Source organism: Delphinus delphis, unplaced genomic scaffold, assembly GCF_949987515.2.
Source record: "Delphinus delphis unplaced genomic scaffold, mDelDel1.2 scaffold_189, whole genome shotgun sequence".
Lineage (NCBI taxonomy): Eukaryota > Metazoa > Chordata > Mammalia > Artiodactyla > Delphinidae > Delphinus > Delphinus delphis.
In genome coordinates this window covers 147,906-162,128 of record NW_027192810.1, presented here as the reverse complement: position 1 = coordinate 162,128, position 14,223 = coordinate 147,906, and the positions used below count along the sequence as shown (strand labels likewise).

General features: G+C 39.6%; 1 protein-coding gene across 1 annotated transcript in view; it reads left to right on the top strand.

The window, feature by feature from the left end:
• Positions 1-14,223, top strand: part of LOC132419366 (formin-2-like) — a 312,831-nt gene that overhangs the window by 242,265 nt on the left and 56,343 nt on the right. Inside the window, exon 15 of the mRNA XM_060003288.1 lies at positions 11,776-11,827. Within this exon, the coding sequence (XP_059859271.1) occupies positions 11,776-11,827 (52 nt within the window). The remainder of the gene's footprint in view (positions 1-11,775; positions 11,828-14,223) is intronic.

Below are 14,223 nucleotides of genomic sequence, written 5' to 3'. Positions count from 1 at the left end.
GACAGACGGCACTGTTTTGCCTGAGCGAGAGGCAGCCCTCTACTGCTGTGCTTCGGCACAATTCATCTTGTGTGATGAGCTTGCTTTCGGCCCTGTCATAAGATAAACTACAACATTTGGCGCCCGAACAGGGACCTGAAGGTAAGTAATCGCGTGATCGTGGGACCGAAGGGGAAATTGGTCTGCTCAAGGGTAAGCGAAACCTTCGGGAGCAATAGAGTAACTGTAATGGGGAATTTCCAGTCAGTAGAATTCCAATACATTAGACTCCTGAAACAGTTATTACGGAGTTCAGGAATGAAAGTGAAACCAGAATCTTTTGATGAATTGTTTGCACTGGTACGTAAACATTGTTACTGGTTTCAATCTACTGGTCATAACCAGTTGAATTTAAAATTTGGAAACAGGTTATGCGAGCCTTAAGAAGAGCTCATCAGCCTGGAGACCCTATATCTGTCCGTGTTTGGTCTCTTTGTAAATTAATTTCCCTTGCCCTGGAACCATTACAATCTGAAACAAAAAGTGAAAATGGGGCACGCCCTCAGCGTCCGAATTCTGCTCCCCATCATTCTACTGCTTTTCGTACTCTGTTTCGTGAGTCTCCTATAGAGGACCTTCCTCCGCCTCCTCCTCCCCTTGTGTCTGAGACAGGAGAGGATTTTTCAGGTTCCAGTGATGAAGGGGCTTTTTCTGATGATGATAAAGATCGGGAGCAGACTAGCAAACAAAATGGGATGCCACTTTCTCAACAGAATGAGAGAGATTTCTGATACACTTTCAAAGTTAAAAAATTTGATGGTTAAATTGGAAGAAAATAAAAACAATGCTACCACCCCCTCATATTAGGAGCCGTGTCCTACTATTCCTTTGGCTCCTCCTTTAGAATTAACAGCTTATCCTGTTGGAGCCTCTCATCAGTTTCGCTTTCCTCTGAAACCTAAATCTAATAGACTATTGTTGGAAGAAGAGATAAATAAGGAAGAAAAGCAATATTCTGAACCATTTTTTGCTTTCCCTATAGTTAGACAAGCTGTGCCTGCTAATAATTTCCAAATGGATATATGAACGTTGAGTATAACCATCATGATATAAAAATTTTTTAAATGCTAAAAGAAACCATTAATGCATATGGGATGCATTCTAATTATGTTCAAGGTCTTTTGTCTAGGTATGCTTCCGAAAACATATTAATTCCTCAGGATTGGGAGGCACTTGGCAAGACTGTTCTTGAACCTGGACAATATATGCAGTTTAAGACTTGGTAAAAAAAAAAGAAGACGTCTTCATTGACCTGGGGGCAAATGAAAAAATTTGCAGGCACTGCTAAAAATCTTGTCATTTTGCAGGGTAAACCCCTCACTAGCACCAATCTTTTTGTGACTATGTTGGCAATGTTTTCTACACAGGTAATAAACATATCAGCCAGTGAGATAAATTGTACTAACCATACTTATGGGACTTATATTCCTAACCCTCCCCTTAATATGGGGGTTACCTGGTGGGATGCCTCAATTCTTGTATATGTAAATGAGTCTAGATGGTTGACTGGTCCTTTTGATGATAGAGGCCCTTTGAAGCCGGAAGAAGAAGTAAAGATAATAGAAAATTACATGGTGGGTGTTAATGGACCTCCTATTTGTATGGGAAAGGGAGATCATTGCCTTAAAATAAATTATCAGGCATGGTTAAATTCTGTCAAAACTGAAAGCAGATATCATGGGTTATATCTTTTGAGTGCTTATAGTTTTAAAAGTTCTAATTCCACTCTTAATGAGAATGTTTCCACACCTTACTTGCCTCCATGCCAGGTGCCTCTTGTGGATCGATGATAGGATTGGGTCCATTAGACTCGATGCCGAGGAAAAATGGCTCGGGTTCTTGTTAATACTTCTTGGGGAAGCGTCACTGATTGGAGCCCTTTTGGCTCCACCCGAGGAAAAAGGGGTCTAAAGAATTTATACTGACGTAGGATAACACTATTTATAGCAATACTATTAATGATACCATAGTATAACATGCTGGAGGGTTTTCTCCTCCAGGTCCTCATTTAAATGGCTATCCTATCCAAAAGGACTTGTGGAAGCTTATGGCAGCTTTGAAAAAGATTAATGCCTGGGTAGGACATATGGTTAACAAATCTGGAAATCATAGTTTGACTTTTTATAAAAATGTTACTCGGTATACTCGTAGTTATGTGAAATTACCTCATGTATTGTTAAAGGAACCAGCTGTATGGAATGAGACTCAAGGTATTATAATGTGTAAAAATTGCTCTCTGTATACCTGCATTAACTCTAGTATATCCTTTAACATATCTACTGAAAGTTTGTATATCTTACGAGCTCGGACAGGTCTTTGGCTTCCTGTCAATCTTGGAAGGGAATGGCAAGAATCTCCTCCTATGGCTGTTTTGCAATATTTAGCTGATGCATTAAAAAGAAGTAAAAGATTTGTAGGAATGTTGATTGCAGCTGTCATGGGTATTATAGCCATAACAGCTACTGCTACAGTAGCTGGAGTTGCTTTAAAACAATCTATTCAGACCATTGATTATATAACTGATTGACATAAAAATTCTGAAATGCTTTGGTCCTCTCAATGACAAATTGATTCGGAAATACATTCAGAAATAGCAGACTTACTACAAGCTGTGGTTATGTTGGGGGACCAACTTGTAAATTTACAAAGACAAATGAAGCTACGTTGTGACTGGAATCAAAGTGCCTTTTGTGTCACTTCGGTTCCATATAATCAGTCTGCATTCCCCTGGACAAAAATAAAAAAACATTTATTACATCACAAAACTTTGACCAAAAAAATTGTAAATTTACAAGGGAAAAGTCAACAAACTTTTCAGAAGAGATTACAACTTAATTCACAAAAAGTATAGACTGAAATTATTCAAGGACTTAATAATCTAAATCCCATATCTAAATTACATGCTTTATTTGGTTCTACTACAGGATTGCTAATGCTCATTATAATAATAATCATATGTTTAATTGTAGTCCAACGACGAGTAAAAGTTACCCGCCATGCAACATCGCAACAAGCTGCCATGTCCTCCTTGATGCTGCACAAGCTACAAAACAAAAAGGGGGAAATGTAGTGGAATAACTGAGGACATGGAAAGGAGACGTGACCCATGAGCCCCCCCCCCAACAAACTGGGGGCTGGTGAATAAGCCAGAACTGCAAACAGTCCTGATTGCTTTGAGCCCCCCCAGCAAACAGGGGGCATGTGAATAAGCCAGAACTGTGAACAGTCCTGAATGCTTTGAGCGCCCCCCCCCCCACCCCGGCAAACCGGGGGCCTGCGAATAAGCATTGAGTGCTTTGGGCACTGATCCATGAGGTGTCCTCAGTATAATCAGAATGGTGGGAACGCAAGGAAATGTCCTTGTGCTACTTCAGTATAATCAAAATAATGGTGGGAACTTTGTGCTGCTTTTGCGCTCAAGGACGAAGCACGGCATGTTTTCAAGAAAGCCCATTATTGCCTGTATAACCAATAGAAGCATATGTTGCTGCTTTGGCTTTCTGGAATGTTAAAAAAATAAGTCTTAAAATGTAAACATAGATAATGCTTTAATAAAAGCTACCACAGCAGGACAGACGGCACTGTTTTGCCTGAGCAAGCGGCAGCCCTCTACTGCTGTGCTTCGGCACAATTCATCTTGTGTGACGAGCTTGCTTTCGGCCCTGTCCTAAGATAAACTACAACACTATTCAGGGTCTTTTGTGTTTCCATACAAATTGTGAGATTTTTTTGTTCTAGTTCTGTGAAAAATGCCAGTGGTAGTTTGATAGGGATTGCATTGAATCTGTAGATTGCTTTGGGTAGTAGAGTCATTTTCACAACGTTGATGCTTCCAATCCAAGAACATGGTATATCTCTCCATCTATTTGTGTCATCTTTAATTTCTTTCATCAGTGTCTTATAATTTTCTGCATACAGGTCTTTTGTCTCCTTAGGTAGGTTTATTCCTAGATATTTTATTCTTTTTGTTGCAATGGTAAATGGGAGTATTTTCTTGATTTCACTTTTAGATTTTTCATCATTAGTGTATAGGAATGCTAGAGATTTCTGTGCATTAATTTTTTTATCCTGCTACTTTACCAAATTCATTGATTAGCTCTAGTAGTTTTCTAGTAGCATCTTTAGGATTCTCTATGTATAGTGTCATGTCATCTGCAAACAGTGACAGCTTTACTTCTTCTTATCTGATTTGGATTCCTTTTACTTCCTTTTCTTCTCTGATTGCTGTGGCTAAAACTTCCAAAACTATGTTGAATAAGAGTGGTGAGAGTGAGCAACCTTGTCTTGTTCCTGATCTTAGTGGAAATGCTTTCACTTTTTCACCAGTGAGGGTGATGTTGGCTGTGTGTTTGTCATATATGGCCTTTATTATGTTGAGGAAATTTCCCTCTATGCCTACTTTCTGCAGGGTTTTTTTTTTTTTATCATAAATTGGTGTTGAATTTTGTCGAAGGCTTTCTCTGCATCTATTGAGATGATCATATGGTTTTTCTCCTTCAATTTGTTAATATGGTGTATCACATTGATTGATTTGCATATATTGAAGAATCCTTGCATTCCTGGAATAAATCCTACTTGATCATGGTGTATGATCCGTTTAATGTGCTGTTGGATTCTGTTTGCTAGTATTTTGTTGAAGATTTTTGCATCTATGTTCATCAGTGATATTGGCCTGTAGTTTTCTTTCTTTGTGACATCCTTGTCTGGTTTTGGTATCAAGGTGATGGTGGCCTCATAGAATGAGTTTGGGAGTGTTCCTCCCTCTGCTATATTTTGGAAGAGTTTGAGAAGAATCGGTGTTAGCTCTTCTCTAAATGTTTGATAGAATTCACCTGTGCAGCCATCTGGTCCTGGGCTTTTGTTTGTTGGAAGCTTTTTAATCACAGTTTCAATTTCAGAGCTTGTGATTGGTCTGTTCATATTTTCTATTTCTTCCTGATTCAGTCTTGGCAGGTTGTTCATTTCTAAGAATTTGTCCGTTTCTTCCAGATTGTCCATTTTATTGGCGTAGAGTTGCTTATAGTAATGTCTCATGATCTTTTGTATTTCAGCAGTGTCAGTTGTTACTTCTTTTTCATTTCTAATTCTATTGATTTGAGTCTTCTCCCTTTTTTTCTTGATGAGTCTGGCTAATGGTTTATCAATTTTGTTTATCTTCTCAAAGAACCCACTTTTAGTTTTATTGATCTTTGCTATCATTTCCTTCCTTTCTTTTTCATTTATTTCTGATCTGATCTTTATGATTTCTTACCTTGTGCTAACTGTTTTTGTTGTTCTTCTTCTTCTTTCTCTAATTGCTTTAGGTGTAAGGTTAGGTTGTTTATTTGAGATGTTTCCTGTTTCTTAAAGTACGATTCTATTGCTATAAACTTCCCTGTTAGAAGTGCTTTTGCTGCATCCCATAGGTTTTGGGTCATCATGTTTTCATTGGCATTTGTTTCTAGGTATTTTTTTATTTCTTCTTTGATTTTTTCAGTGATCTCTTGGTTATTAAGTAGTGTATTGTTTAGCCTCCATGTGTTTGTATTTTTTATAGATTTTTTCCTGTAATTGATATCTAGTCTCATAGCATTGTGGTCAGAAAAGATACTTGATACGATTTCAATATTCTTAAATTTGCCAAGGCTTGATTTGTGCCCCAAGATATGATCTGTCCTGTAGAATGTTCATGAGCACCTGAGAAGAAAGTGTATTCTGTTGTTTTTGGATGTAATATCCTATAAATATCAATTCAGTCCATCGTGTTTAATGTATCATTTAAAGCTTATGTGTCCTTATTTATTTTCATTTTGGATGATCTGTCAATTGGTGAAAGTGCGGTGTTATAGTCCCCTACTCTGATTGTGTTACTGTTGATTTCCCCTTTTATGGCTGTTAGCATTTGCTTCATGTATTGAGGTGATCGTATGTTGGGTGCATAAATATTCACAACTGTTATATCTTCTTCCTGGATTGATGCCTTGATCATTATGTAGTGTCCTTTTTGTCTCTTGTAATAGTCTTTTTTTAAAAGTCTATTTGGTCTGATATGAGAATTGGTAATCCAGCTTTCTTTTTATTTCCATTTGTATGCAATATCTTTTTCAATCCCCTCACTTTCAGTGTGTATGTGTCCCTAGGTCTGAAGTAGGTCTCTTGTAGACAGCATATATATGGGTCTTGCTTTTGTCTTTATTCAGCCAGTCAGTCTTTTGGTGGGAGCATTTAATCCATTTACATTTAAGGTAATTATCGATATGTGTGTTCCTATTCCCATTTTCTTAATTGTTTTGGGGTTGTTATTGTAGGTCTTTTTCTTCTCTTGTGTTTCTTGCCTAGAGAAGTTCCTTTAGCATTTGTTGTAAAGCTGGTTTGGTGGTGCTGAACTCTCTCAGCTTTTGCTTGTCTGTAAAGGTTTAAATTTCTCCATCAAATCTGAATGAGATCCTTGCTGGGTAGAGTAATCTTGGTTGAAGGGTTTTCTCCTTCATCACTTTAAATATGTCCTGCCACTCCCTTCTGGCTTTCAGAGTTTCTGCTGAAAGATCAGCTGTTAATCTTATGGGGATTCTCTTATGTGTTATTTGTTGTTTTTTCCTTGCTGCCTTTAATATGTTTTCTTTGTATTTAATTTTTGATAGTTTGATTAATATGTGTCTTGGAGTGTTTCTCCTTGGATTTATCCTGTTTGGAACTCTCTCTGATTTCTGGACTGATTAACTATTTCCTTTCCCATATTAGGGAAGTTTTCCACTATAATCTCTTCAAATATTTTCTCAGTCCCTTTCATTTTCTCTTCTTCTTCTGGGACCCCTATAATTTGAATGTTGGTGCATTCAGTGTTTTCTCAGAGGTCTCTGTGACTGTCCTCATTACTTTTCATTTTTTTCCCTTTATTCTGCTCTGCAGTAGTAATTTCCACTATTTTATCTTCCAGGTCAGTTATCCATTCTTCTGCCTCGGTTATTCTGCTATTGATCCCTTCCAGAGAATTTTTAATTTCATTTATTGTGTTGTTCATCACTGTTTGCTCTTTAGTTTTTGTAGGTCCTTGTTAAACATTTCTTGTAATTTCTCCATTCTATTTTGAAGATTTTGGATCACCTTTACTATCATTATTCTGAATTCTTTTTCAGGTACACTGCCTATTTCCTTTTCTTTTGTTAGGTCTGGTGGGTTTTTACCTTGCTCCTTCATCTGCTGTGTGTTTCTCTGTCTTCTCGTTTTGCTTAACTTACTGTGTTTGGGGTCTCCTTATCACAGTCTGCAGGTTTGTAGTTCCCGTGGTTTTTGGTGTCTGCCCCCAGTGGCTAAGGTTGGTTCAGTGGTTTGTGTAGGCTTCTTGGTGGAGGGGACTAGTGCCTGTGTTCTGGTGGATGAGGCTAGATCTTGTCTTTCTGCTCAGTAGGTCCATGTCTTGTGGTGTGTTTTGGGGTGTCTGTGGCCTTATTATGATTTTAGGCAGCCTCTCTGCTAATGGGTGGGTTTGTGTTACTGTTTTGCTAGTTGTTTGGCATAGGGTGTCCAGCATTGGAGCTTGCTGGTCATTGAATGGAGCTGGGACTTGGCGTTGAGATGGAGATCCCTGGGAGTTTTACCCCATTTGGTATTACGTGGAGCTGGGAGGTCTCTTGTGGACCAGTCTTCTGAACTTGGCTCTCCCACCTCTGAGGCACAGCCTGGATGCTGGCTGGAACACCAAGAGCCTTTCATCCACACGGCTCTGAATAAAAGGTAGAAGAAGGAAAGAAAAGAAAGAAAGAAAAAGAACGAAAGAAAGTAAGAGAGAGAGAGAGAGGGAGAAGATAAAGTTATGAAAGTAAAAATAATTATTAAAAAAATTTTAAAGTAATAAAAAAAACGGAAAGAGAGTGACCAAACCAAAAAACAAATCCACCAATGATAACAAGTGCTAAAAAGCATTAAAAAAAAAAAAAAAAGGACAGAGAGGAACCTAGGACAAATGGTAAGAGCAAAGCTATACAGACAAAATCACACACAGAAGCATACACATACACACTCAGAAAAAAAGAAAAAGGGGAAAAAAAATATTTCCTTGCTCCCAAAGTCCACCTCCTCAATATGGGATAATTCATTGTCTATTCAGGTATTCCACAGATGCAGGTACATCAGGTTGATTGTGGAGATTTAATCCACTGCTCCTGAGGCTGCTGGGAGAGATTTCCCTTTCTCTTTGTTCGCACAGCTCCCGGGGTTCAGCTTTGGATTTGGCCCCACCTCTGCGTGTAGGTCGCCTGAGGGCGTCCGTTCTTCGCACAGACAGGACGAGGTTAAAGGAGCAGCTGCTTCGGGGGCTCTGGCTCACTCAGTCCAGGGGTAGGGAGGGGTACAGATGTGGGCGAGCCTGTGGAGGCAGAGGCTGGCATGACGTTGTACCAGCCTGAGCCGCGCCGTGCGTTCTCCCGGGCATGTTGTTCCTGGATCACGGGACCCTGGCAGTGGCGGGCTGCACAGGCTCCCGGGAGGTGGGGTGTGGCTAGTGACCTGTACTTGCACACAGGCTTCTTGGTGGCGGCAGTAGCAGCCTTAGCGTCTCATGCCCGTCTCGGGTCCACGCTGTTAGCTGCGGCTCGCGCCCGTCTCTGGAACTCCTTTAAGCAGCGCTCTTAATCCCCTCTTCTCGCGCGCCAGGAAACAAAGGGGGTAGAAAAAGTCTCTTGCCTCTTCGGCAGCTCCAGACCTTTTCCAAGACTCCCTCCCAGCTGGCTGTCGCGCACTAGCCCCCCTCAGGCTGTGTTCACGCCGGCAACCCCAGTCCTCTCCCTGGGATCTGACAGAAACCCGAACCTCAGCTCCTGGCCCCGCCCGCCCCGGCGGGTGAGCAGAGAAGCCTCTCGGGCTGGTGAGTGCCGGTCGGCACCGATCCTCTGTGTGGGAATCTCCGCTCTGCCCTCTGCATCCCTGTTGCTGACCTCTTCTCCGTGGCTCTGAAGCTTTCTCCCTCCGCCTCCCACAGTCTCCGCCCGCGAAGGGGCTTCCTAGTGTGTGGAAACCTTTCCTCGTTCACGGTTCCCTCCCACTGGTGCAGGCCCCATCCCTATCCTTTTGTCTCTGTTTTTTCTTTTTTCTTTTGCCCTACCCAGGTACGTGGGGAGTTTCTTGGCTTTTGGGAGGTCTGAGGTCTTCTGCCTGCGTTCAGTAGGTGTTCTGTAGGAGTTGTTCCACATGTAGATGTATTTCTGATGTATTTGTGGGTAGGAAGGTGATTTCCACGTCTTACTCTTCTGCCATCTTGAAGCTCCTCCCCTGTTGGCCTATTTTAAATGCTTTTTTAGGTATCCTACAGTTAGCAATTGTCATGAACAAACTAGAAGGCTGCCATCCCCATTTGAAATGTCAAAAAAGAAATGATCTGTGTGCTATAAAGAAAGGGAAAATCAATCTTACTTGAAGTAGTAATTTGCATACTTTGGTATAATAAACTTTATCAATAGAAGATTATAAATATGTAGGAAAATGCTGCTAAAAGTAACACTGGCTTTCAAAACTAGTCACAAAGCCCTCTGTGCCATTAGAAATTAACTGAAAATAATTTTTATGTCTCTGAAAAAATAGGTCAGAGAATGAAATAATTAGCAATTGGAAGTTTGCATGGTTTATAGGAAATAACTTTATTCATATGTCATGTTCCATTTTTACTTGAAAACCTGAACATCACTTTAGGAATTTCAAGAGCTTGAGATCCAGCGTTTTCAAAGAACATTTATTTAGTCCCTACTAACTTTTGGGGGCACTATGCTAAATATTTTATGTATGTTAACAGATTAATCTATTTATCTAAGATTACAAAGCTAATTTCAGTGGCAGAATCACAAATAGAACACAGATCTCTGGAATCTAATTTTAGGGTGTTTTAAATTTCATATGTCATTTACTTGATGGTTTTAAAATAGTCCAGAAATTTTCTTTCTTTTTCAGTCTTAATCTCTATATTTTACAAAAGAAAAAAAAAGACACATAGGCAGTTGGGAGAATGTCCTTCCTGAAAATGGTAATCATTGTGGTGCTTTGTTATTTTCCCTTAAAGAAACTTTCTGTGGTTCTACAATTTCTTACGGAAGCCAACCATTTTCATGCTAAGCAGCCCAGAGCAGACTTTGTAAGAAAATATATTAACATTGGAGACTTTTCAAAGTGAAGTCATGGAACATGTATTCTGTTTCTTAATATAACTAATGATTGACCTGTAGACTTATGTAAACACTCTAAAGAACAAAAGGGGAAAGGGGGAAAAATCTCTGCTGCCAGCTCCAAGTATCCCTGTTAAATTCAGACAGTCACGGATGTAGAAAACAAACTTGTTTACCAGGGGGTAAGGGAGGGAGGGATAAATTGGGAGATTGGGGTTGACATATACACACTATTATATATAAAATAGATAACTAATAAGGACCTACTGTACAGCACAGGGAACTCTACTCAATACTCCATAATGACCCACATGGGAAAAGAATCTAGAAAACAGTGGATACGTATATGTGTATAACTGACTCACTTTGCTGTACAGCAGAAACTAACACAACATTGTAAGTCAACTATACTCCAATAAAAATTTTAAAAAATATATTGTCACAGTCCTGCAGAGAGGAGCCAACAACACTCCACAGTGGCTGTGCAGACGTTGTGCAGGCCTTCAGACATACAGTAACCAGCCCATGCTGATGACTGTTTAAGTCCTGATGGAGACACTGACAGTTCCAAGGGACCAGGGGTTTGCTTCCATTCACAGCTCCAATTTTTAGAATCAGTTTGCTCTGCTCCTCTTTGTCTTCTAATTTCTCCAAATGGCCGTGAGTGTGACCCAAAGGGGAATGGTTATGAAAAGACAACTTCTTTCACTAGCTCCAGGGTCTTTTTCATTTATTTTTAAACTTTTTGTCCAGTAGCTCAGTGATTTTCAAACTGATCATTACTGAAGCATGAAATCAACTTAGTGGCTACATTTTGAGATCTAATGGAATAGGCTAAAAATATTAACATGGTGAGAAGTAGGAGTATTTTTGAAGCTTTCAATGTCAAATACATGTGTATGAACTAATACGTAAATTCCTAGAATGCTTACTGGTCAAAAAATGTGAAGGTCACTGCCATATGTATATTATATGATGGGAGTTTCTGTGTTATTTTAAATAATTTTTAAATAATGGTGTAACCTCTTTCCCAAATTTGATCTTTGGGTTTGTGTCCGGCTACCATTCTTTATTTTTAGACAAATCTAATAGCAAATAAATGCATGCACTGTCATCTCATCACTTGGAATTAGTAGAAAGCGTTAGTATTTTATCTTACATCTGCATGGAAATAATCTCTGGATCTGGTCACTTGTGACCTGGTGTGGAGAGCACTGGTGAAGAAGGTCACAAACCATTTTTATTTAGGTTTTTTTACTTGGTTTTTGTACCTTTGCTTGAGAGAGTTATTTTCAGCCAATTATTGACATTTAAATCCTTGACAAACAAATTTGATGTGAATATCAAGTTTTCTAGTGTTTTATTTTCTCAGATTAATGTGACTGATCTAAAGAAATTACTTAGAAAGTAGTATTAGCTTAATGAAAATTAAACATAACCTATTCAATCATATCTCTTCATAGATTTAAAATAAACTTCTGTCTGGAGTACCTTAGTGTTAATAATGTGTTAAAATATATTTCATATTATTTGGATCTGTTTTGTTTGAGATGGTTATAACCATTTATCATTTATCTCATCTTGTTTTCTTTTCTTGCATTTTCAGCTAAAATTGACCAAGAAGCGGAGGAGAACTCACTGACAGAGACTCATAAATGGTGAGCAATTGTTTTCTTTCAGCATTTGTTCTCAGAGTTGACTTAGAAAGTGCTTAGCGTGCTTCAGTTCAAGGAGTCAATCATTAGCTCAATTTTTATTCTCAAGCATAAAAGAGAAAGAAACTAATTCAATATGCACTTTGATGATACATTGGATTTCTGGCTTTTATTTTATAACTCTGGTTGACATATAAATCTGTTAAGTATCCAATTATTGTGACTGGCTTAGCACCTTCTCTGTAGAATAGGATTTAGCGTTGTAGAAATTTAAGAGAACCTATCTTAAGAAAAAAGGATGAAGGTTTGGTTATAGGACACTATTGAGTTTCCACAGCTGGGCCGGCACCCTGAGTTCCCCTTACATAACCCTTACTTCCAGAATGGAGGTTTGCAATCATGGGTGAGCGTAGAAAAGTATCTCAGAAATCTCTGCTTCTCTGCATCAATCTTCTCCACTTCTTCCTCTCTGTGCTAGTCAGATTTCTCCAGAAAACAGAGCCCATAGGTGTGTGTGTGTGTGTGTGTGTGTGTGTGTGTCTGTGTGTGTGTGGTGTTTGTGTGTGTCTGTGGGGGGGGTGTGTGTGGTGTGTGGGGAGTGTGTGTCTGTATGTGTGTGGCATGTGGGGTGTGTGTGTGGGGGTGTGTGTCTCTGTGTGTGTGGTGTGTGGCGGGGTGTGCACACCTACAGATAGAGAGAGATTGATTTTAAGGAATTGGCTCAAAACAGGCGGGAAATTCTGCATGTTGTTGATGTTACAATCTTGAGTCGGAAAGCATTCTGGAGACAGAATTCCTTCCTATTTGGGTAACCAGTCTTTTTTTCTTAATTCCCTCAGCTAGATTGGATGAGGCCCATCCTCATTATGGAGGGTCATCTGCTTTTCTCAAAGTCTACTGATTTAAACGTTAATCACATCTAAAAAATACCTTTACAACAATATCTACACTGGTGTTTGACCCCAGACCAGTTACCACAGCCCAACCAAGCTGACACGTCAAATTAACCATCACAGTCTCTAAAGAAATTTGATTACTCTTGGGAAAATGTTGATAAAAGAGGTTCTTTGCTATTACTTTATGAGGCAAGATCCCATATGTCTGTGAACAGATATCACATACATAATAGTTGTATTGCAGGCAAATTGGTAAAACAGAATTGGCCAGTTTCTATCAAAGCAAAAACCGAGGTGAAGACCTTAAATTATAACAAGCAGGAATTTCAGTTAATTGTATGAAAGGAATTCTGGCTAAGGACAAATCTGTTAATAAAAGAGTCATCTTTATAATTTAGATAATTAACTCTGAAATTTAAAAATAAAAGTAAGAATTATGGATCCTGTGAAACATTCCTAAAAGAACTAAGTCTCTGTACCATTTCTGTAGCAATGCTGCATGACCTGGACAGCAGTCAGTAGTAATTCTCTGCAGTAGGCAGTGTGGCCCTGGCCTTTCGTGTGTGATGGCTGTGCCTTGGGGTCCAAACCCTAACCCTGGGACAGCAGTGACTACTTGGCGAGGTAGAGATGTCAGGGAAGAAGACGTTATCCTCTACCCTTCTAGGTTCTTCTGGCTGGTCTAAGAATTAAACTGACATGAGAGAGATTAACAGGAGAAAATCACAGAAAAGTTTAATAACAAGTATACATGGGAGAGACCCAGGAAAACTTAAATACCACCTTCAGCTAAAGACAAAAGAGGATGTTGTGGTACTGGTTTAGGACTTCAGAGGGGAGGAAGGCAATTCACAAGGAGACAGAAAAGCAGATGCTTGCTTAAACCAGTGTTTGCTGGGCCAGCAGAGACGACAGGCACAGAGTGGACTGATGTGCAGGCCCTGCCAAGAGCCGCCCCTGCACCCCCATATTCTTGCAGATACCTCTGCTGAAAGCTCTATTCCAGGAGCAAACCCTCTATCTAAGTTCTTTAGGCATTTAGGGGCAAGGTCAGAATTTCTTCCTGAGTCTTTTGGTCCTTGATTATTTTCAGCTGGAAATAATCCAAATGCCCAAGAGACATTCTGGGGTGGCCCCTGCAGAATTAAGTCAGATAGTGTTTGCCAGATGCTCAGCACTTAGTAAGTGACTAATATGTTAATTGCTATGTTATTTTCACATTATTATCATAATCAGATTACAAAATGTTGGGTGGTGGAAGCAGAAAGCAGAGTCAGATTTCAGAATCAGGCATGTGTTTATGTGTGCGTTCTATGTTCCTCACTGTTTCTGCTGAATCTGGGATTGGGCCGCCTGGAAGCATTATTAGAGCATAGATTTTGGTGTCAGATCTGTGTATCTGCACCTGCTCCAAACTGCTGGAGCTGTGGCTCCAAGGATTTACCATAACTTTTGAATCCGTGTCCTTATCTGTGAAATAAACAATACACACATGGTGAGTGT